The sequence below is a fragment of the Sitophilus oryzae genome, unplaced genomic scaffold, assembly GCF_002938485.1.
Source record: "Sitophilus oryzae breed Bouriz unplaced genomic scaffold, Soryzae_2.0 scaffold_85_pilon_pilon, whole genome shotgun sequence".
NCBI lineage: Eukaryota > Metazoa > Arthropoda > Insecta > Coleoptera > Curculionidae > Sitophilus > Sitophilus oryzae.
Genome location: NW_022147483.1, coordinates 2991259 through 3017915, shown reverse-complemented (window position 1 = coordinate 3017915; position 26657 = coordinate 2991259). Strand labels below are relative to the sequence as shown.

At 31.3% G+C, this 26657-nt stretch overlaps 1 protein-coding gene across 3 annotated transcripts in view; it reads left to right on the top strand.

The window, feature by feature from the left end:
* Positions 1-277: 277 nt before the first annotated feature.
* LOC115890161 (dipeptidase 1-like) overlaps positions 278-26657 on the top strand; it is a 63420-nt gene continuing 37040 nt past the window's right edge. For 2 of the 3 annotated variants that reach the window (XR_004051582.1, XM_030910322.1), the window contains exon 1: positions 278-420. Coding sequence is in view for 2 of the 3 variants with exons in the window: in XM_030910322.1 (XP_030766182.1) it covers positions 391-420 (30 nt within the window). In the remaining variant the exon portion in view is untranslated. Of the gene's footprint in view, positions 421-7493; positions 7649-26657 lie in introns of all 3 variants that reach the window. The other variant, XM_030910323.1, reaches the window with a different exon arrangement.

Sequence of the window (26657 nt, the reverse complement as noted above, 5' to 3'; positions counted from 1 at the left end):
AAATAGGACTAAAAATAACCAAAATATAACACTTTAAATTTGACCAAAAATTTCTTAGCAGGATCCTTAAACAAACTCTTTCCCTGTTTTGGGAGAAGTACAAAACCCTCCGCCGTACAATTTCCTTTTCTCGGTCCTTCTATCCCGGGAAACTCCGGAGTTTCCAGTGCGCCGCGAGCCTTGGTGACGTGCGGCACCCGGAAGGCAGTGGCGGCGGCGGCGTCGGTGGCAGCGCGCTCGTGGCGGCGTGATCGATGCAGCAGCGGGGACCCCCGCATGCAGGGCCACCGTCGGGTCCCGACACCGGCACCGGCCGACGAAATCCTAGCGGCGCCCCTCGACCCGGACCTGGCCAGCCACATACGCCACTGTCCCTGTCCCTGTGACCATATGGGATATGGCAACTTCCTCGATTACCAGGTGAGTGGTGGTTTTAGTAGGACAGGTACACGAGGTTGCCCGGGTCTAGCTATGCTTGTACGTGGGACGAATGTTGAATTAAAGTAATTATTTGTTAATGAAGTATATCGGAGTTTAACAAAATGTAGATATACAGGGTGGCGCACCTCATTCGCCTCGGTCGATTATACGAAAACGGAAAGATGTAGAAACAAAATATTTTATGAGTATATGTGGCGAGGAAATGTGCACAATTTAAAATTATTTTGAAATGTACAGGGAGTTTCAGAACTAAGATCCATACCAAAGTTATATTTTTTCTTATGGAACACCCTGTATTTTATTTCATATTTGGATTCTTGGGCCCAAAAAAAGGTATTTTATTATTAGTTTAAAATCTTTGGTTTTTGAGATATTGAAAGATGTTTAAATTTGCATGCTACAATAAAATTAGATTATTAACACCCTGTACATTACTTTTCAGAATTAGTTCTTGTGCTGAGTTTAAACGTAGAGAAGTAAACTTTACAGAAAAATGTTATTCCTTACTTAAATGTATACAGGGGTATCAAAAATTCCTGGTCTATTTTAAATATTTATTTTACATAAAAACTTCGTTATTCCAAATGTAACACCCTGTATTTTTTAAATAACTCGAAGCAGATTTAAATGCTCTTTCAAACTATATTAGGCTTTCCTATACCTATCTGGCTCAGATTTTGAATAAAGAGCGATTTTTCAATAAAATTGTAATCAAGATAGCTAGTGTTGTAATGGGAACTTTCTAGTGACAGTTTGTAGCTATTTTCAATATCGAAATTAGTTTATGGACTTATTTAAATTTATCCCAGTTTACTTTTATTTAATTTACCTACAATAGTTTAATAAATAATATTTATTAAATATGTGTTTATTATTCTATCAAGAAAAACGAAGAAGTAGTCTTTGATTTATTTTACGATGACTTGTAGATATATGGATTTTCTATAAAAGAGCCAATTACGGCAAATTCATTTTCTTCACTTCCAACGACAGGTTTCTGCCTAATAGGTTTTTTATAAACCACACTACCAGGCGAAATAGGACAAGAAGTTTTTCAAAGAAACTCTTATCAGGAAGATTCCAATTTGGATATCTTTGAAGTCCAAGAAGCAATTTTCCTCACAAAATAATATCACTAGTAACGTATCCATGATACAAAGAATACAAGGTATGATATTGCGCAGGTTGGTCGCTACGTCACAGGTGATAAACGGCACTATTGGTCGGCAAGCTCTGCGCGCCAATTTCAAATTGTCAAACAGATTGTGTCATCTGTGAAATTTGATTGTGTCAAAATATGAAAATAATTTTTCAAATGTCAGGCTCGATGTCAAAACATACCTTTTGGGGTTATGTCCTAATTCTTCCCTATTTTAGGTCTTTTTTTTATTAGTGGCAATTGAACAATATGGATATTTTTTGTATGGCGTATGACGTCACAGGTGGTATGCGCGAACTTAACGAAATTGGAGCCGCTATCGATCATACCTTGTTTTCTTTGTACCATGTAACGTATCTATAACTCTCTTTTTTTTTCTCAGGTAAGATTTCGACAGACGATGACAGAAGAAAAGCAGATGACGTCCCATACCAATCTATTTATTTTACTAAAAAAAGTTTCTAATAATTTTTAAGTTAACTATGGATGGGTTTAAATATAAATTCGTCATGCGTCGTCCGTCGTCACTTGTTGTTTTTAACCAGTTTTATTGGTTTATTTCTAAAATGACAGATCATATTTCAATTTTATTGGTTTGACGGAACGATGAACAACAAACGGACGCCGATGCGTATGAACTCGCCTTTAGATTTTTGACGTTTGTCAAAGTCTTGCCAAATATAGGTTATAATTTTGTGACAACTGACAACTTGTGTCAAATACCCTGCGTTTTGGAAGATGATGTATTTTGATTCGTGTTATTACGTGTGTTTTGTGTCTTTTGAAGTCAAGTGGAGGAAAAATCGAGTGAAAATTAACTGTAGAACCCAGAGCACAGTTTATTTGAGTTTATGGTTAATACTCGCTGCCCAGGCAGAAAGTCTTAAACAGATACACCAATAAAGTTACTATCAATAAAGTTCGTATACCATCTCGTCGTAGATAAGTGCATCTCGAATATGGTAGAAGGAATAGAAACTAAACCCATACTAAAAACTGGAGTAGCTGTAAAATATCGACATCACACGATAGGTAAATAATGAATTTTAGTACTGCAGAAAAATAATGTCAAAAGGTACTGGTTTAAAAAAATTAAGATTAAAGTTAATTAATCAACCTGTGAGGTATAAAAGTTGGTAAGTGTTATTATTAATAAAATAGTTTGTTTTATTTATGTTGTTTTATTTATTCCTGCGGAATATTACAAATTTGTATTTGTACATAAATTATATTGATAAATATAATCATAAATGCGGGAAGTTTCACAAAGCTTGAAAGTAAAAAATAGTTCTTTTTTATATTTTTTGGTATGTGGTGTCTTGTTTTTGTTTGTTTTGTATTAACACATACCGTTTTTTATTAAATAAAATAACTCGATTACAATTTTTTTACAGTTTTTTTCACAATATTTTGAAGTTACTTGTCAGTCAAATTTTAAATACATATATTAATTTCCTGCTATGCGTTCCAGTTGTACCAACTTATTTCTTTGTAAAATAAAATAAACTACTTTGAAATTAAAATGACAGACACATCTATCACTGTCAAGGATCTTCTCGTTGGACAGACTATATTCGTTCCGCCAGCAGATACTGCTTTATTTTTTTTGATAAAATAATGAATATTTACTTATTAAACTATTGTAGGTAAATTTAAGTAAACTGTTATAAATTATAAATAATAATGTCCATAAACTAATGTCGACTTTGAAAATAGTTACTAACTGTCACTAGAAAATTGCCATGGCGACACCAGCCATCTTGATTACAATTTTATTTAAAAATCGCTTTTTATTCAAAATCTGAGCTAGATAGGTATAGGAAACCCTAATATAGTTTGAAAGAGCATTTGAATCTGCTTCGATTTATTTAAAAATATACAGGGTGTTACATTTGAAATAGCAATGTTTTTATATAAAATATATCCTTAAAATAGATCAGCAACTTTTGATATAACCCTGTATAAATTTAAGGAACCAATACCATTTTTCAGTAAAGTTTAATGACAACTTCAGTTGACAGTTATCTTTTACCTTGACTGGTGCTCATAAGTAAATACAGGGCCATAAGAAAGGAGAAATATTTAAAAAGAAATCGGCGATAACTCGTAAACGGGCTAATCAAAAATATTTAAAATTATTCTTTTGAATGTGGGTTTTAGTGCTCTTCAATAAACCTAAATAGAATTTTTCTCTAAAATAATTAGGGAAGTCAATAATTGACCCCATTAAAATTTACATGGGATTTCCTATGTTCCGCTCGACGATGCAACACCCGGTATATTAGTTGTCCCAAATATATATATATTCTTCTACTGTTTCCAGTGCTGTGTTATTTATCAGAATGAAATTAATAAAACCGCGTACTAGTGAACCGCGTTAAATAAATCACTGGTGTCAAAAATATGAATAACTTATTCCACTCATCTTTTTGACATAGAGTCATTAGCTCAATAGTCAGTTAATTATTTAGTAGAAAATTAAATCTAGTACAGCAGATCATAAGTTCGATAACAATAAAGCAACTTGTTGCAGACCAGGACGAAATAATAACCCTTACTGAGGATGATAGAACGCTTTTATAAGAAACGGTGTCAACTTTAATTAAGAAGTTTTATAGAACATTCTTTTTGGCATCGGATTTTGCCATTACATTTTTGAGCTACTTATTAATTATTTTTGGTAGTAATTATGATTTATTAAAATATTATTATTTGGATAAATTATAATAATTATAATTAGTATTAAATAAAACAATGATAAAATATTATTAAAATCATTGCAATTAAAATACATAGCAGCTTAATATTTCAAGTAGGTTCGTTAAAATTATTATAATTTTATACTAAAATTATTTAAAATATAATTATATGCATTATATCCATATAACCTTTAGTAGATACTAAAAGTTAGGTGGTAGCATTAAAGATATCGAGTTTCATTTTATACAAATTTTGTTGAAATTCTCCAAAAAAATCACTTTTTTATTAAAGTCTCTAATTCTAAATATTTAAAACCAATCATTTAAAAATATATTATAACATTAGTTTGAAAATATGTTTGAATCATCCTATATGTTCCCAAAAATATTTTCAAAATCTGCGTTAATATTGCCCCCATATTAAGTATGTCAAAAATTTAAATAAACCTTATATAGAGCTTTTTATAGCTCTGTATATTTTTAATTCTTATTGACCTGTGAATGAAAACATCATACAGGGTAGCGTCTCTCATACGCCGCGGAGGCTCTAGGGAGAACGACAGTTTGTATTGAAATGGTTAATTCAGAGCACTTTTTAAAAATATAGAGAGTTCTACAGAGTGTCCCCAAAAAAAGTTACATATCAAAGTTATGTTTTCTGTAATGGAACACCCTATATATTAATGGATTTTCGGATTCTGAGAGAAAAATAAAGGTGAGTTTTATAAGAGAAGTAGAACTAAACTAAAATGACTAAAATGTAAGATTTTTGACATGATTTAACATTTTCTAGAAATAAAAAAACAATTTTTAAATTACAATAAAAGCTACCTAAATTGTAGGAAAATCTTTGTCTGAGGGGTAGGCAACCTTAATAATATTTTGAAGATATATAAATTCCCCATTGAACACCGGAATAATATACTGGGTGTTCCATTTAAAATAAAGGAGTAACTTGCTTTTAAAAACGACTTATGTTCTATATTAATTTTGTCTTACCCTGTATAACTTTTCGGGTCAAATTTCAATTTGGTTTAACATACAATGGTTACTGTAATTAAATATCAGGCTATACAAGGTCGACGAAAATTTAGGTAGCTGTTATCGAAATTTAAAATTTGCTCTTAATTTTCACAAAATGTGAAATATGTCAAAATCCTTAGATTTTAGGTATATGCTTCTTTAATAAAACTCACCTTTATTTTTTTCCTAGAATCCGAAAATCAATTAATATATAGGTTGTTCCGTTAGAAAAAATACAACTTTGATGTGTAACTTTTTTGGGGGACACCCTGTACAATTCTATATATTTTTATAAAATGCTTTTAGTTAACCTACATATGCTGCTTGAAATGGCATTTCGATATAAACTACCGTTCTCCTTGGATCTTCCGCGACGTATGAGAGGCACAACCCTGTAGTTGTAATCTTCATGATTTTAACAAATTTTAATTAAAAGAAAACGTTGAACTACTATGTGAGTGCTTGGTCTATGATTCTTTTTATTGAGCATGCTTTATTACAGGGTTGTTCACCACATACGATACGGAGTATTGTAGCTAAATGATGAGATTTTTACAAATTGTAAGTTTTGAGTTCATTGAAGGACTGTTAGAGCTACAATTTAAAAATATTTTTACAAGATACAGAGTGTCTCAAATAAATAAAAAATATCAAAGTTGTATTTTTTTTAAATGTAGCACCCTGTATATTATTACATTTTTAATTTCTACGATTAAAATATAGGTAAATTTGATTAAGGTTTATTACACTTAAACCTTACGGTTTTTGAAATATTTTCAATTTTGTAAAATTGCAGTAAAAATTTTAATGGTTTATTTCACCAAGGGTATCAGAGTTTTTATTGAGAGGTTTATTTATTGATCAGTTATTGTGTTGCAATAATAAAAATAATACTACCTTATACAGAGTGTCTAAAAATTTATTTTAAATAATTATTAGATTTAAACGACAATAACTTATTTAATTTAAATGGAACACCCTGTATATTTTATGAGAATCAGATGCACAATTTAATTGTCTATCAAATTGTATTATACCATTTTTTACCTATCTCTTTAAGTTTCCGTAAAAATGCATTTTCTTATAATTTAGAACTTATTTATCAATATACCTATGGAATATTGACATTTTCGATTATTTTTAAAGATGTACCAAATTTTTAAAGAGTACAGATACTAATATTGTTGATATAATTTGTTTATTTCATTAAAAAATAAAAAAAAACTGTTAAATATTTGTTAAAGAGGATCAATTAATATGATTCCAGTATTCAAACTACATTATCTTACTGTTTGAGTCAATTAATCATAATTGCCCCAAATACTAAAAGACTGAGTTTTGTATGTGTATTAGACAGTGTGGTAAAAAGTAACACCTTAAAAATGATATTTCATTTTTTAATAAATGCTTATTTATAACAACAGAGACGTTCATTTTCATAACTTATTATATTGATTTGTGATTCAAATCCACATTTATTTAGAATAATTTATTAACGAACACAATTAAGTATATAATTAATTAGTATTTGGGCGGAAATAATGGCGTTACACTTAATTAATGGTATACTCTTTTATAAAGATTTAAATAGTTTTCTTTTTGCATACAAATGGGCTAGTAATATTATCGTTTTGCAAAAAAACGATAATATTACTAGCCTGTACATTTTGTACATTTGTTGCTTTAAAAACGGTCTCAAATGTCAATATTCCATGGGTATATTGATAAATGAGGTCTAAATTATAAGAAAATGCAATTTCCACAAAAACTTGAAGGGATAGGTAAAAAATGGTATAATACAATTTGATAGACAATTAAATTGTGCATCTGATTCTCCTAAAATATACAGGGCGTTTCATTTAAATTAAAGAAGTTATTAGCGTTTAAAGCTAGAAATTATTTAAAATCATTTTTTAGACATATGTATGAGGTAGTATTATTTTTATTATTGCAACACAATAACTGATCAATAAATAAACTTCAGTAAATATTTAGTAGCTCTAATATTCCTTAAACGAACCCAAAACCTACAATTTGTAAAAATCTAATCGTTTAGCTACAATACTCCGTGTCGTATGTGGTGAACAACCCTGTATATTTCAAAAATTTCTTCTTTGCATTCAGAAACTCTTATTACTGAAATCAGATGCTGAGGAGACCATTTCTTATAGGTTCACGAATGAGAGGGCTAAGGAAAGAGACATATCTCTGTTTCTCGCTTGACATTAGCGCTCCTGACAAGATGTTACGTCGTCAGATGCCGCCAAAATAAAGTTTTAGTACTAAAGGACGTAGAAAACCGAAAAATATGAGCACTGACAAGCAGGTAAGATTATTTGCTTCTAATAAGTACACTGAAATTAATAAAAATCGAAAAATAGTAGACAAATAAAAAGGCATGTATAAAAGATTAAGAAGACATATAGTCTTACACATATAATATAAACAGGGTGCTACAAATTCGAGGTACGAGCATTGGTATCTCGGTAACCGTAATAGATACGAATATAGTTAAAAATTTCAAGGATTGCTGAGTTTTTTAGAAAAAACGGATTTTTTTGAAAACTTTTTTTTTAAAACTTTTTTTTGCACACTGAAATTTCAAATTCACAGTAAAAAAAGTTAAAAATAATATCTTTAAATTACTGACCTGGATATTATTTATTTGAATCTTTTAATTGTCTCGATTTTCCTTATTCAATGTTAATAAGCGTTGATCAATATTGGCGATGAATATAATCAGATTAATTTTAATAAATAGTTTTGTTGTTGTGAAGGAACCCAAAACAAAAAAAAGGATAAAGAGTGGCATATCAATGTACTCAGGAGACGGGGTTCTTTCAAAATTTGGAATAAAAAATGCAGGTCCGGATTTAAAAAAAATTAAGTTGGCCTCTGTATCTCACAAATTATCAGCTAATTTGAAAATCTAAAAATACTACCAGATAGCCCTAATAAAGTGGCTATGAGAATGTGTAATTAGATTTTTGTTTTTGTAAAAAGTAACGATAGAAAAAAAAATTCCAAAAAACTCAACAATCCTTGAAATTTTTAAAACTTTTTTGATGGCATCTTGGTGAACATCCCAAAACGGGCAACTTTGCCCCAATTTAACCATTTCCGTATCTATTACGATTTCCGAGATACCAATGCACGTACCTCGAATTTGTAGCACCCTATATACATTGTTTGTTTTGATTCAACATATACAAGCAACACGTAAACAAACCGTTTGTTTATTTTTAAGATTTGACGTCATTAAAGTAGTGTTAGGGTCTTCGTTAAAACAGAAAAAAAGTATTAAAATACCATACGATCGAAAAAAAACGGCGTTAAAGACGGCTGAGGAATTTTGGCGAGGTGAATCTCTAGACCTCATTTACTAAAAATTGATATAAAATTTGTCAAAAATTAACACTAAAATTATAGAAAGGTTAAGAAAGATATCGATACAACCATTGTTTCCAAACACACAAAAAAAGACCGAAAAAAAAACGACGTCAAAGAGGGCTGGGAATGAAAATTGATGATAACTTTAGCGAGGTCAATTATGATTAATTAATTAGGCGTCATTTACTTATCCCGCACTCTTTTTTATTTTTTAATGGCGTTTAGAGATGGACCTCGCCAAAATTATCATCGATTGTCATTCCCCTGCTGTCTTTGACGCCGTTTTTTTTTTCGATCATACTATATAATACTTCTATACTCTCTTCATTAATAAATAAGTCACAACCCAGCATTTCTTTGTTTACATCTCGTTTGTATATCTTGGATATCCTCGTTTTGTACAGTAAGCTTTATTTACTTATAAGTATTAATTGTCTGAGAATAGGACACTTATTGCCTACCCGGTATATAAGATACTATTATTCGAATTTACCAACATTACCTTTCTGGTGCACCATTTTATTTACACAAAATAAATACATAATACAACTACTTTTTGGTTTTTAAACAAACAGATATTTCTTGCACATCATTACATCTTATTTAGTTGTTATTTATTCGTCTTTCAGTGTATTGAAGTAAAAATACCGAGAATGCCTTAAAAAGACGGTAACATTTTGTCAGGAAGACAGGTTAATTTTTGTCAATGACTTAAATATGTTCTGTGTATGTTGTTTGTTAAAAAATCTTATTTTTAAACAAGCAATAACTTGTACTATTTTTTTCTCGCCCTTATTTAATTCCACCCTGTATATCTAAGATTTTTTGATGAAAAAAAAGTCAAAATTGATATTTTCCTATCATTTTTTCTAAGAATTTTTTATTTGAACATAAACACACCAATTGTGACAGCTTCCACATATTTTGTTATGAAAATTTTATCTTTCTTTCATTCAATTTCATTTTTACAGCTTTTTGTGCCCCTGGATGTATATATTTGTAACCCATACCACATAATATATGTCTGTTAAGCAAATATTTACTATACCTACAAAGTGAAAAGATGTTGGCACTTGAATGGCACTTTTTTGTTTGTTATTACTCCAAAGGGAAAACACAAAACTTTACCGTTTGAGATTTCTTCTATATCCTTTTTTGTTCTTTTTTTCATAACAAATTTTTAAACTTTGGAAGAGTCAGCGAAAACTATTACAAATTATATTATTAGATTCTTTGAATAAAGAGATTAAGGAAGGAGTATAATGCTATCCATGTATTTATGCATTAGAAATGGGTTCGACCAATGCCCTCTATAAAAGATCAGCCCACGGGCGGACTTTTGTTTACTTCATCAGCTGTACATACTTAGATATTGGGTTAGATTCTGTATTCATATTTTGTCGGTTGATTTTTGGTATTATTTGTTATTGTAGTGCAAAAAACTAATTATTTTGGTGTTTAAGTGACATAAAGTACTACCAGATATATGGTCACTATGATGGGTCACTCTGTTTCTCATAAAAAAACACGAAATATTACACGTTTTGTTACGTGCTTTAACCTAAAAGTGCCCATAAATTTTTTATTTATCGTGATTTTTGTGTGTGTTTTTTAAGACTCTAACAATTCATCAATAAAGCTTAAGTGGAGTGTGTTTTTGGTGCTATGCCTATCTTTGTTGTGTTCCTGGTGGAAAGGATAGTTATACTAGCCAGCTTAAAGTATCCGGAAGAACAAGAAAAGTGGGTACGAGTTATAAATCAAGACAATTCTATTGAAAATATCTTTAATAAATTTAAAAATAATATTCTCCCAGGATGGTATTAAAGAAAACTGGACAATTATGTTTATTTTATTCATATTGTGGAATCTCCACTCCAAGTGTTGTTGGTTCAGCTTCGATAGATTCAAACACGTAAGATAAACACGTAAGTAGGTATTATGATCTAGGGAAAAATAAAGAATATATGTATTAAAGATCATGAACAAAATTATTATTTTGAGTTCAAAATTAAAAAAGATTTTTGTAAAGACAAGAATGATAAAGTTTAAAAGAAGAATGTGTTTTTGTTTGATAATATAATGTATGTAAAGCATAACATATACCTATTTGTTCAGTAATTTTTACTGAATAGTGTCGATTATTTATAATACCAAATTAATATCAAATATTTAAGCGATGGCTGAATACAATATGAATAAAATAACAATAAAATTGGTATATTTGCAATACAAAATTAAGTTTTAAGAATAAAGGTGTTACTAAAAATACTAAGAAATTCATATTTCTTTGTTTTAATTGGTCGAATGTTATTTACATTTTATTTAAGAATTATACCGTATCATCGAAAAAAAACCGGCGTCTAGTTGGCTTGGAAATGAACATCGATGACATTCCCTAAATAATTGTACACATAAAAAAATTAACTAGAAATTTACAATCTTGGAAAATTTGATATTCTTGAACCTTGTTTCTAAAAATTCTAAATTTTTTGATTTTCTTGGGATTTAGGTTCGGGAAAAACGCTGATTAAGTTTTCATTTGGTTTTTCATTATTTTTATTTGGTTTAAAAAAAACGTTTCGGCTAACATTATAGCCTTCATCAGTGTTGTGTCATATGAAAAAAATAGTGTCGAATATAATCCAAAAAATTACATATAAAATATTCACACCACGCACCACATAATGTTTACTGCGTACTCCATAGTCTCCATAGTCAATGTAGATAGTTTTACCGTTAAGAATAATCATTCTAAAAAATATGTGGTCATCTTTTGATAAGTTTATATTAGTTTATTAATTGCAGTAAACATTATGTGGTGTGAATATTTCATATGTAATTTTTTGGATTATATTCGACACTATTTTTTTCATATGACACAACACTGATGAAGGCTATAGATAGCCAAAACGTTTTTTTTTTAACCAAATAAAAATAATGAAAACCCAAATGAAAACTTAAATCAGCGTTTTTCCCGAACCTAAAAATCCCAAGAAAATCAAAAATTTTAGAATAATTTTACATATAAAATGCCAGCGATCTTCATTTCATAGCCATCGCTGACGCCTTTTTTTAGATGATATTGTATTATTTGTTAATATAATTTTTCGAACATTGATACTTGCAAAATATACATATAAATTTTGTGAATGCAAATAATAATACATCACTATTAGTAGATATTGAATGTTTTTTGTTAAATTAGATCGATTTTCAAACCCCAAAATTTAAAATATATTTACATTTCACCCAATATCTTATGTAATACATTATTTGTATATTGTAAAACATTTGCTGCATTTGTATGGTTTACAGTTTATTTGCCAAAGTATTTATTACTATAAATAGGTATATATGTTGTAGTTATTAACTGTATATTATGTATATTTCATGTGAACTATATAATTTTTAAAATACAAACCAAAAATCTGAGGAATAACTATGTTTTCCATGTATTCTACAACATATTTATTAATCCGTAGTATCTAACTAGCGTGACGTCATAAATCTCGCCCCAAGGCTGTTCTATTAGAGACGGCATTGGTTCGACATTATGAATGGGGTTCATAATGTCGAACCAATGCCTTTATGAATGCCAATTATGAACCCCATATTTGACAGTTCTGTTTGACGTTTCAATTGACACATTTGACTTTGATTTGACATTTTGCGGATTTGTTGTGCTTTTTTGGGCATGTATTTTATGTTATTGATTATCTATTCTACAATATCAGAACTTAAATTAACAGTGACATTATTGCCATTCTAGAAAAAAATATATACCGGGTGCGTCTCAAAAGTGGCTCACCCATATAACTTTTTTATTTTTTCAGTCAAAAAAACGCGATTTGGTATGTTGGAATATGACATAAATTAGGATTGATTGACGTATTCAATTGTTTTCGGTCACTTCCTGTTTCACCGGAAATGACTACAACTTTTGATTTTTAAATGGCACCCTCAATATTTTTTTACTTTAGTCGATAGGAAATAACACTCTGAATAGAATGTCATGTCATATGTCAACTTTTGACATTTTCGCATATAGTTTATTTGAAATTATAACTTGCGGTTCGTGACGAAAATTTGACTCGAAATACCAAGTGTGTGGTATCAAATTATTCGTAAAAAAATGCAAATATGCTAATGAGCCACCCTCGTTCCATTTGAAAAAATTGAGATATGATTAAAAATACGATTTGGGCATTTTTTAACCGGCCAGGATAAGAGACTAAAAACATTAGACGATCAAATCTATTTTTCCAAGACTTCTTGATTAAGAATTAGTGTTTTTAACATAGCCATGGCACACTAGATTGAAATTTAAAATACAATTTTTTATTAAGCGAAAATGTCAAAAATTGACATATGATACGTCATTCTATTCAGAATATCATTTTCTATCGAATAAAGTAAAAATATACCGGGTTGCCATTTAAAAATCAAAAGTTGTAGTCATTTCTGGTGAAACAGGAAGTGACCAAAAACAATTGAATGCGTCAATCAATCCCAATTTATGTCATATACTAACATACGAAATCTCGTTTTTATAGCTGCAAAAATAAAAAAAGGTACAGGGGTGGGCCACTTTTGAGACGCCCCCCCTTCCCCCGGTTATTATATTTATTATTATTTCTAGAAAAATACCATAAAATATATTATTATATTTATTATAATAATAAAATGACTACAAATACCGTATGATCGAAAAAAACCGCGTCTACTTAGACAGTAAATGACGATCGACGACATTTCCCATATAAATTTACATGAAATGACAGCGTTCTTCATTTCATAGCCATTCCTGACGCCGTTTTTCTTGATCATATTGTATCAAAACCCGCAATATGGATTCTACTGCAACAAAACCCTAGAAAAACGACATTCAAAGCAAAATATTTATTAAAAATATAATTTTTTATTAAACATGAATTTTATGCTTGACTACGCAAAATGAATATACCTACTAAATTAAAGTGTTTAATCAAATTATAATTTTATGTTCAATCAGACTGTCCCTCCCCTTTCAGGATTCTTTGTCTGTGTTCACATCGTACAAAAAGCTGGACACTGTGTTGTCGCTCTACTAAGTTTTACTTTTCCCCATTAGGACCGAAAAATGTACAGGGATAATCGTGATTCCAGGCGTATCAGATTTTTCCACCCCTAAACATTTAGGTCGGTCAATGAATCCACTGCCAATCTTACAGCAGATGAATTTTAAAATAATAATAAAAAAACTGGCTGGTATTCTAGCAGGGTTGGAAAAAATCATGATTTTTCTTAAAAAAAATCAAAAAAATCAGATTTTTTTTTATTTAAATCAGGTTTTTTTGATTTTAATTCAAAACAATATTTAAATCGGATTTCCAAATGACTAGGACTTATTTCCAATTAAAGTCCTATCCTAAATGGCTAAATCTATACCCCGATACTAGGGGCGTAGATAGGTGTATGCTATGGAGGTGGTACTATGATTAAGTCGCAAAAAAATCACCGTCGGAATTTTTTTGTCGAATTAAAACGACGGCGATTTTTTTGTCTTCAAAAATATATAAAAACATAACACAAAAATTAAAATATAGATTTGTAAATAACATAAACAAAAATGAAACAACGACGTTTATTAGTTAATTTTCTATAAACTATAAATAAAAACTCTAAACTATCAAAAAAAACTATAAAAACTATAAACTATAAATAAAAACTACAAAACAAAATCAAGTTTTCTAGTACGCTGTTTGGAAAACCTATCAATAACAGCATCAACATTTATTTCAATATCTTTATGGATATTGATTAGAGTTAACCCCACTAATCTGTCCTGGCCAATAAGAACACTTTGTATGCTTTTAATTAGGTCGAACATATTATAAACGATAAATCAACATAATTAAAAGCATACAAAGTGTTCTTATATGTCGGATATTAATTTAAAAAAATCCTTTCATAGTCGATGACTATTTCAATTCTCGTATCTCGTCAAGCGTCAGGGGGGGGTACTGTCCCCCAGTACCCCCCCCTTATCTACGCCCTTGCCCGATACCGGTAACATTAACAATTCTACGGGGCGTTGTGATTTTTCCCACATCGGTCCTAACCTAACCAAGATATTCCGCAAAAAAAGTCGTTCGCTTCAGATCAAAAGGATTTTTTTTCAAACGTCTGAAAAGTATTAATTTTTGTCATTTTAACGCCTAGGCATAAAAGTACAAAAATATATTATTAAACTGATATTATTAAGTGTAAAATTCAACGAGTGTACAAGTTGTTGCTCGATTACTATTTATATTATTTGTAATGTTTGAAATCGATTAAAAAATTATTTGTAATGTTTATAAAAAATATTATGTTCTATTCGGAGTAATAAATTTACTTTTTGTGCCTCCCTGTAACGTCGGAATAGCTTTACGATGGCCCTTCAAAGGTTAGGTTAATACACTATTGTTCCGAAATATTCTTAAGCAGAGAATGAAATTAGTATGTATTATATCTAATGTCAAAGTGTAAAGTACTTACTGCAGATCAAAATGTCGGCTTGAATTTGGAAACATACTTAATATAATACTTTTTATTACTAAAATATAAAACAACATATTTTCTGACAACGATTATAGATTTTCGGGAATGAAGATATAGTCTCTATATTAGAAGAACCTAGTTCTGCACTAGACTTTGCGAATGATATGTATTCGAACAGCGAATTTTTGTCACTTATACATAAATTTTAAAATAAATCCCTGCGTTTAGCGGTCTAATGGATTCACACGAAATTACTTCAAAAATCGGTCAAAGAATTAAATTGACGAATATTTTTGTATAGTTTTGTAACATTTACAATTTTTCGATTTATTATCTGTTATACCTGTTATAGAAATATGTTGTATAGTTGTCTAGGACACATTTTTGTAACTTTTACAGTTATCTTTTGATTTAGAATAAAGTTTCAATAAAAAAAAATTTTGATTTAAATCACATGATTAAAATTAAAAAAATCACTTGATTTACATCATGATATAAATCATTTGGTTTAAATCATGGCCACCCTGTATACTAGTATTCTCTTGAAGTCGGCTTTCAAAAAAGATTTAAAACAGGTATTTTTATCTTTGATAGTTAATAATTCTGGTAATTAAATAAAAACAAATATTTAATACTTTACTATCAGAATATAACCGAAAATAAAATAAACAAGTCTTTGCCCCGACCCGGGTTCGAACTCTGAATCATCGGTTCGTGGTCGGAAACTCTACGCGCTGCGCTATGGAGATATGTTCGATTTATATTCAATACTAGAATTTAAAGGACTAATAAAAATATAGGATCTTCTTTCAATGCGCAGTAGGAAACGCAACGTTTACCGGCAGCCAGACGGGCCGCATGCTGTTCTAGAGAGCATAGTAAAAGTTGTGGCAAAAGATATATCAAAGAGCCAGAGGTCTTAAAATACTTGTTTTTCCGACGTTGCTAGCTCTCGTACTACTAGAGGCGCTGCTAGTCGCTTAAAAATGAACAAATATTCATTTGTTTTTCAAATATGTCAATATGTCAATAAAGTTATTTCCGTATTTCTCTCGATTTTTGACCGAGATCTACCACACGCTGCTAACGAACTATTTTACACTCTTTTTCTAAAGTTCGCAATAATTGTCACTGGCAATTTAAGTTCTAGTAGTAATTTAATAGGTATCCCCAAACAAAATCAGCTGTAGAATAAATAACCAAAGAAAGCGAGGAACGCTCTAAAAAAAATGGAAAAATTGAAAATACAACGGAAAACAGAAAAAAATGCAGTTCGCTACCCTTTTTCACTATCTATCTATTCCATGACCTACATTGAAGGCATAAATTCACATGGCAGGCTGTTTCATTGACAGAATCCATTCCCTATAATATCTTATTTGAGGCAGTAGTGTCAAGCGGAACCAGAAAGAGCATCTTTTCTCGTATTTATTAACATTGAAGTCCATAAGAAACAAGTCTAGATAGAGTAGGAACGATTTAACCAAAAGAAGAAAACAAATCTTGTTTTCAAAAAGATTTTTTTAGTATTGAAAATACTTCTGGCCGCGTTTATATGGGACCCATCTTTGAAAAAACGACATGCTAGAGGCAACATGAGTTCAATAACCTGCCTAATCAACTTGTCAACACGTAAGTCGATCGCAAGGCCGTTCGAGGGCCGAAATGAGGTCTTATTAGTGTGTGTGGGCCAACTATTTTATGTATATGGATGTTTAGTCTGGGAAAGCCGATATTATAAAAAAGAATATGCGTCAAGGCATGGGTTGTTAGGTACAGTTGGGCTATTTTAATCTAACTCTTTCCGTAGAGAATCAAGAGGCAAATTATACGTGAAAGAGCGGAATAACATAAATAATAAATTTAGACTAATGCAATATTTTTTCTTGGCGCGTAGGATAATGCGCACAATCGATGCATTAAAGGGAATAATTAATTAAATCATTAAGTTCCAAAACATATAATAACTCGGGTCTCATCGGATCTGCTGATACATTTTGATAAAATCCTTGTATATTATTATAAACAAGGATAAAATTTAGGCTATTAGGACCTATATTTTTTTTTATATGATTATTATTTTTTTAATTAACAACTTAGGACAAAGAAAAAGCTTGCATGGTTTCCACCGCCAACAGGCGTAAAAACAAATGAATCCAAGGCGGTGCCAAATATTTTTTATCGGGATAAGTTTTTATCGTTTGAATATTGTTGTAAATAATTATCATTTAATTAGTGCTAACTTATCAAAGTTCACAACACGGCGAAATTTCAACAAAATCGGCCAACGGATCTTTGAGATATTAATAAAAAAGGCCTATTAGAAAACACATTGACATCTTTAAAATTATACATTTCCGGACACATGTTTATATGAACTTTTTACCTTAAAAACACTCAAAAAATCATCTCCTGAAGTTTGGCCAGATACTTAATTAACACCCTGTATTTAAAAATGGCTGGCTAGTGATTTAGTAAGCTATGTTTATTTTAATAGGAAAAAAATACATTTCATAAAAAATAAACAAACCCATAATACAAATACTATACACCAATTAATTAATTAATTTTAAATGTATCTAAATAGGCACTTTAATAATTGAAAAATGAAAAATGAACAGGAGCACTTCTTAAAATCACTTCATAGAGTATACAAAATATGCTAAAAATAATAATTCCAATAAAAAACATAAATGGCACATTAAAATCTGCATTATCTGAAATCAAACTATAGCTAAACGGGTAATACAATAATAGAGACAAGACGCCGACATCTATAACGCGATGAGCAGTTTTTAATAATTATTCCGAGTTATTATTACATACTTATTGTTTTACAATTTATTGTAATGATGGTTATGGCATTCCTTCAAATAAATTTTGATTTAAGTATTGTTAATATAGTCATATTAATGATTATAGCCCGTATGATTTTCAAAATAAATAATCAAGAGTGTTTTTATCAGAATTATTAAATGATTAAGTCAGTAGCGTAACTTCAAATGTGAGGCCCCCCCGCAAAATTTTTTTGGTGCCCTTATATTAAAATAAAAAAAACACACTAAAAACATAATATAGCTTTATGTACGTATATCAAGTCATTTAAAATATAAAAACAAAAAAAAACTTATAGACTAGAAAAAATAATAACTAGAACTAGAAAAAATAATAATAAAAGAACATAAAAAATAAAACATTAAAAAATAAATCAACACAATATTTTTGGAAATTGTAGGGGACGCTGTTCACATATATATGTATTTAGTAAACAAAATCACGAGGCCCCATTGCGGGTGCTGCGGGGCCTACGCTACGCTACTGGATTAAGTAGAAATAGTTAATATTTAGAAACTTCGTAAGTGTTATATTTTAGTATAATTATGGATTTAATAATTAAATAATTATCTTAAGTTTAAATTGTGGTAAACTTGAGTTTCAATCATTTATATTTAAAATCTTAGGAAAGGCAATATAGATTTTAGGCAGGAGAACTCAAGGGAAGGACTGTGTAATTAGTAATTAAGACTTTACAAGTTTTTTTACTTGCCATTTTTCTTGTCGTTCACGTTGCACGTTGACTCTTCGTTGTGTCACACACAATCTGAATTTCGGATATGATGCAGAGCTGATAATATTAAATAGGCTTAATGGGGGAACTGATAATATTAAATAGCAAATATATCAATTGCAAGGTATTCAAAGAAATATTTTTGTTAACTTTGCAAACATTTAAAGCATGCAATAATTAAAAAAAACTGTGAAAAATTGACGTGAGATTACTTTATAATTCTTGGAAGTCTTGGATCATAAAGATTTGAATTATTGTGGGTCTGTTTTGTTTAAGAAATAATAATTATAAAATAATAATTTCAAAAACTCAACTATCAAAATATAATGGTAGCAAATTTTCATGCATAGATATCATGCATAGGTATAATGTTCTATATTAATTGGACATACTGAAGGTAAACTAGGTATAGTTCCTGCAATCGATAATATATTTTATTGCTTTTTCATATCACACAACATTTTCATCATAACAAAAAACCGTCAATACCGCTACTCATATTATGGGCACCTATGTATATTTGTGGTTGTGACGGTTTTTTATTAGGTATGATGAAAAGAAGTTGCAAACTAAATTATCGTGGAACTATATTTTAATTTATTTTTATCTACAGTAACTATTACTTATTTTTTGTACGGCGAATTTAACCGTAAGTTCGAATATTGGTTAAACCTAGAAATACCTAGGTAATAGCCCAAAATATGCAAAAGGGGGAGTGAGTTTAGGTTAGATTAGAATTAGGTTTTAGTTGGTTTTGCATTAATAAAAAAATATAGGCCTAATCTATACTTAACCTAAACTGACATTTTTTGCATATTTCGGGCTCCTACGTGGGTAACCCTACGTTTAACCAATATTCGGGCTTTTACGGTAACATAATACTCATTCTGATTGGTTTAATCTGGCTCCATAATGAAACTGTGGGTTCCAGGTGCTATTGCAAATTAATGCCATTAATTCTATGTATATACATACCTCACATTTCTATAGTGTAGTGACCGTGATCGTGACCATTCATGAATCCGCACACGTCCATCTCCATCATTAATATTTTTTTTTAATAAATTGTTCACTTTTATAAAAAGCCATCACGATAAAAATCAAATATCAAAATTATTTAACGTTGTGAACGGTTCACTTGTTCACTATACGTATCTCGAATATACCCTACTGGCAAACAAAACCTTAGGTCGGCGTTTACATGTATAGGAGTGAATCGCTAATCTACTAAGTCGGAGAGAGCCAAAATACGAAATATTTTAATATAATCACTTTAATCTGACGCTAGATCCATGCGCTTGGGAAAATACTTGCCTTCTGTCTTTATTCAGTACATCTTATTTTACGTTTCGTACACACGAAAATCGGCACCCAAGACCAGTAATGCCGACCCCAGTATTTGCGAATGGCAATTAGCGATACGTTAGACTGCCAGAATGCTGACGTCACGAATGTCAAATTGCTTTCCAAACAAGGTTTAGTTCTTTCATATTTCTATTGAGTTCTTCCAAATGACGTCACAGGTTAATATAAAATGTAAAAAACAGATGATTGCCGACCACCGCCGACTTTTGTGTCTGGTATTTTCAATACGCCTATGATGGTTGCGTATGTTGCAAAATCTGTGAATTTTTTGTTTTATCATTGTTTTATCAGCCTTTCCTGATTTTTCTTCTCTTATAAATGTTTTTTGATAGCGTAACAAGTGTTTGCTATAACGAAGCGAAGCACAAATACGACACGAAACAAGCGAAAAGTAAACAAAAAAGAAAATCGATCGCTATAGAAATTATGGCTAGCCTATCTGTTTTATTTCTCTCGGTTTATACGCTGATATTTGCCAGTAGTCTAACCCAGACTAGGGATGATAAGATACTGTTTAAATATCGATACTTTTATTAGACAGTTGTATCGAAATAAAGTTTCGATACCTGCACTATATCCCATAGAATCATTGCGTAAAAAAAACTTAGAACCTGCATTCACCGTTCTTTCTTAGCATCAATCTACTTAGATGTTATTCATTTCTCCAAAAAAAATCCTAGCTATACTTAACAAGTATAGCTAGAGACGTGAGAGATATAAAATAGCACGCGACCGGTGCTATCCCCAAGTCTCTTCCTATATTTGTACAACTGTATATGGGTATTTTGCCACTGCAAGGAAATCTACTAAAATAATTATTTTTTGTAAAAACTGCTGCGTTAATCCAACGGAGACCTATGAGCATTGGTTAAATTTTGATGAGCCTGTGTTTGTTAAAAATTATACCACAGTGGCCAGATTTAATAGAACAAATTTTTCTCATGGAGGTACTATGATAATGTCTTTAAACAACGACTTTTCCGAGGTAACTAGGTACATGTTACACAAGAAAAATTTGTTATCTGAAAAAGTATTCGAATTTTCCATTGTCCACCATAATGCTTATGACCTTTATATTATTTGTATTTATAGAACACCTGACTCTGACGTGCAATTATTCTGTCATAATCTACTAAGCTTGCTTGAGTCCCTGCCCTTAAAAAGCAAATTAATTTTGTGTGGTGATCTTAATATTGACTTTCTTAGTGCATGTGCTGCTCAGGAGTTTCTTCAGTCCATTTTTGATTCTTTTGGAATTGCCATGCATGTAGGCTCACCTACCAGAATATCCAATACCAGTTCTAGTACTATAGACTATGTTGTATCATCTTTTGATCCTAACTCCATCGCCTGCAACGTCTTTAGCTCGGGTCTCTCTGATCATGAAGCAGTTTTAACTGAATTTTCGATAAAGCCCAAAATCAAAAATGCCCCTCGTAAATTATGCAGTATTTTTTCAGAAAAGAATGCTCAAAAGTTCAGCCACTTATGTAAAAAAACAACTGGGATACTAGCTCTTATGATGTCGACACCGAATTTTCTATTTTCGTAAAAACATTAACCAGTCTAGCATTAAAATCCTTTCCTCTTAGGTCTATCAAAAATAAGCATAATAAACCTTGGACCACTAAAGGTCTACGCATATCTTCTAAAAACATGCGTTCATTATCTCACTTAAAAAAAATCTCAGACAGTGTCTTCTTCCACAATTACGTAAAACTATACAGGAAAATTTATCATAAGACTATAAGAGCCGCTAAGGACCTTTATTATAATAGGAGAATAGTCAATTCTGGTAATGTTGCTAAAGAAACATGGTCTATTGTGAATGAATTGAGAAACAAAGCTTCTTCGTCTAGCAATATCTCTACCTCTCCTGAGAACCTTAACGATTACTTTGTAAATGTAGCGAAAAACTTAACTAATACCACACGTCCTTCTCATGATCCACTTTCTTATCTCTCTATTGATAATGTAAACTTACACAATTTCTTTTTTTCGCCCGTAGTTTTAGAAGAGCTTCGCAGTACAATTAATACCATCAAAAATAAATTCTCTTCTGGGACCGACGGGCTAACTTTAAAAATGTTTTCGAATCTGCCAGAAAGCACTCTGAATCACCTAACAACTTTAATAAACATGTCGTTCCAAAATGGTATTTTTCCAAAATGTCTTAAGACGGCAATAATCATTCCTCTGTATAAAGGAGGAGACAAAGATGAAGCTTCTAACTATCGCCCAATTGCACTCCTTCCAACGCTATCTAAGATCATAGAAAGGTTGGTTAAAAGAAGGCTGGTATCTTTTCTGTTTAAGTACAAAAACGTCTACAGATGCATGAGCAATACATTTATTTTTATTAAATTGTAAAAAAAAACTTTTTATTTTTCTTTTAGAGGCTATCGCTTCTTTCCTTAGATTAAGCTTCTTTCATTATAATTTTGGCGTTATTAAAATTTATTCTGTGCCCTGTGTGAAAATCTCCTTTACTTAAATAATCTTTATGTTCTTTAATTCGAACATTTAAGGATCTAGATGTTTCAACAGAACGTCAACGGTTTTTGTAGACGTATCTGTTTTAAACACTGCAGCCATCTCTTTAAACGAAAAAAGTTGCATTAAAGTTCAGCCTTAAGACCCAACCTTTTAACATAGGCTGTTAGAGGGTCTAGGAGATATATATCCTAGGTCTGATAGGTCTAGCGTGGTTTTGCCAAACCTGGGCCACATAACAACGTACACATAACGTGCTACATTGTTTCGTCATCTTCCGTACAGGGTCGGTATTTTGTTCCTATCTCCTAATATATTGAGTAGTTTCCTACAATGAAGAATCGTCATAGACGTGCTTTTCGTTGCCTTAAGTGCTTTAAACGCTGCTTGACTATCCGAAAATATGCATATTGTTTTCACGGTGTATTGCTGTCCTACCAGCAGTTGCACATAGCTTTCAATAGCATATAGCTCAACTTGGGAAATAGTGGTGTGTTTTTCAAGACTGTGGTAGATCTGTCTTTGAACTGCTGCAGTAGTTCTGGTTCAGTTAGTGAAGTGTTCGCTCCTTTTCTAGCTAGATCGTTTGCTTTTTCATTACCTACTACATACATATACATGCAGCCATTACTCGCTGACGAGTATTTCACACGCAACAGAAGATGGTGACACAAGGCGTTTTCTTTCATGAGCTTTTCTGTGACTGAAAAGCCCGATACGTGATGTTATCTCTCTACCGCACTCCGGACATTCAAAAATCTCATTGCTTTGTTGCCTCTGTACTTTTTGGTTGTCGAAAATATCCTTGTACCTTTTGAGTTGTTCACCCGGCCTCCTCTTACCGTCTACAAGCTCACTGTAAAGCAGAGATTTTGGTATGCGGTTTTGTTGGATTCTGCATACGTGACCACCCCATCTTAACAGGGATTTTGTGATCATGACTTTAATGCTTCCGCAGTTAGCTTTTTTAAGGACCGATACGTTTGAGACATGATGGAACCATTTAACTCTTGAAGAGATGTCTAAGCCCACGGTCACACAGAAAGCGTTTTTTGCGTTTTAAGCGTGAAGCGTCTTTAGCGACTAAAACAAAATAACAGGATTATATATATTATATAACAGGATATAGGAGTGGCCACACCAAAAGCGTGTATAGGCGACCGTTATATTTAATAATGCATTAAAAATAAATTAATAGTATGCATTTTTTTTCATTTTAGGGTATTATCTAAAAATATTTTTATAAAGAACGTCTACTGTTTAGGAAGATTCTAATAAATTCAAAAATTTGAAGGAAATGATCGAAAAAGTGTAGTTTGAAATGTTGAAAAAGTAATAAGTTAAAGGAATATTTTCTTACAGTGTTTTTTTAAACGTGTTTTTTTTTTTCGTAAAGTGTTTTTTTTCTGCGTAAAAAAGGTTTTTTTTAACAGAAACAATACGTTTTTGACGCGTAAAAAATAGTTTTTACGTGTAACAAACTGTTTTTTACACGTAAAAACTATTTTTTTTGCGCAACAAAAGGTTTTTTACCAGAAATAATAAGTTTTTGACGCGTAAAAAATTAATTTTTTACGTGTAACAAATAGTTTTTTACACGTAAAAAATATTTTTTTTTGGGGTAAAAAAGTTTTTTTACAAGAAACAATAAATTTTTGACGCGTAAAAATTAGTTTTTTACGTGTAACAAATAGTTTTTTACACGTAAAAAATGTTTTTTTTGCGAAGAAAGGTTTTCTGCCAGAAACAATAAGTTTTTGACGCGTAAAAAAAGAGTTTTTTACGTGTAACAAATATATTTTTAAACGTAACAAATTGTTGTATACGCCTAAAAATAGTTTTCTACCAGTAACAGATAGTTTTATACGCGTAAAAAATAGTTTTCTACCAGTAACAAATAGTTTTATGCGCGTAAAAAATAGTTTTTTACGTGTAACAAATGTTTTTTTACGCGTAATAATTTGTTTCACTTATTTTTGATAAACACGTGGACTTCTCACAAATTCACGTCGCGTCACTACGTATTTCAAAGCCGTTAACACGTTTCGTTACAACGAACTCGTGTGTCAGGGCCGTCTCACTAGCTCGTATGTCCCGGCTTTGAATTTTTACTCCCAGCGCGCGTAAAGAAGTTTCACTACAAAATGTCTCATAAATCATGTCCTAAAATTGCATTAGCAACTAGAGATATTTACTATTCTATTATATAATTATAATTATTTATTATATTATATTATAATTATAACAAGTAGGTACTAACCACAACACTACAACATAAAAAAAAGCTATACACATATAAACTAAAATTCGCAAAATAGATGGCAAAAAATAAAATAATAACTATTATTTTTACACACCACTGGCACTAGCAGTAGATTGGGTTTGTCTCCGAATATATGCCCCGGCCCGTCCACAATTCAATCCCAGCATCTTTTATGTTCGTCTTTTCAACGCTAACGGTGCTGATCTCGCCTATCTCTTTCTCACAGGATTGATTGTTGGACGGGCCGGGAATCCACGAGCTTGCGACGTTACTAATTGACATATTAATAGAAACTGCAGACCTGCCGCGTCTTTTGCGTGTTTTTAATGGACACAAATCGAAAAAAGCGCTTAAAACGGTAAAATCGCAAAAAGCGCTTGAGACACAAGAAACGCAAAACGCTAAAAACGCTTTCTGTGTGGCCGTGGGCTAAGGTGTCTCTGTTGCAACTTGTTTAACGCGTTCATATGTCGGCGGTACGGCACCCAGGTTTTGTTTCCATATAAGATGGTGGGTGGATTATTGATCAGTACACTGCAAGTTTCGTTTTTGTGCTCAAGTCATGATAGTAGAAAACCCTGTCTATAAATTTCCAGAATGCTCTTGAGGAGCAGCTAATGGCAGAATGCTCTTGAGTCGATATTGGCCTTTTCCGAAATCAAACCGCCGAGGTAATTGAATTCCGCTACATATTCCAATAGTTCTTCTCCGATTTTTATAGTATTGTTGTGATCTTCGGGGGGAGTACACATGATTTTAGTTTTGGCGATGTTCAGCTTAAGGCCTAAAGCCTCGTATGCCCAGGTATATGTGTTCAACATTTCTTGTAATTGCTGTAACCTACTATCACTTGGTGAGACACAGAGTTGGAGGATTCTTTCTTCTTTGCCTAGTTTGTTTAGATTCTCTACGCAATCATTGACCAACTTCGAATTGATGGTTACTGAGTTGGTCCAGCATTTACAGATATAAAAATATCATGTTGCCTGATGATGGTATTTCTTGTGTTAAATAGTGTTTTAAAAAGAGCTTGTAAAAATAGTATTTCGCTCTTTTCTTATTTTATTACATGCTTGATATCGAAAGTAATCTAAGTATCGAGTAAATAACCGTAGTTGTTTTTATATCGGTTCATCCCTAACGCCGCGTCATTTTCCGACATATTTAGGTCACGTTGCATGCACGAGGACGCTAAACAAAGGCACTTGGACACTGACAAGGCTTTAAAAACCATCGACTATTGTTCACTCGATGACATTCGACAAGCTAACGCGGCGACGACAAAAAAAAGGCGAGTGGAACGTATCAACACGGATTCGTGCAGGAAATACGCGTGGAAAAATTGTTTAGCCCGTATCTTGGATGTAGTTTAACATCTAAGTGCCAATTAAAAAGTTTGACTTTGATTCTTTTCTCCATAGCAACTGTTAAGATTGCCTTATATCTATCAAAAATAGTAGACATAGACTAATGTCACGTACTAGAGATAGATTGGACACTGATATAAAACAAATGGGTCCGTCATTTAGAGCCACCTGGTGATCCGGAAGAAACTAATGGAGAGTTTTGGCATAACATAATTTTAGCGTTCCGTTACTTATTAACGCTAATTAAAACGGTAACGTTATTCAAGCGCAAAATTAATCCTTGTAAAATATAAAATAATAAATATAGACTTTTTTACCGCATTTTATATTTTATTAGACCACTAGAAGTGTAACATAATTAAAA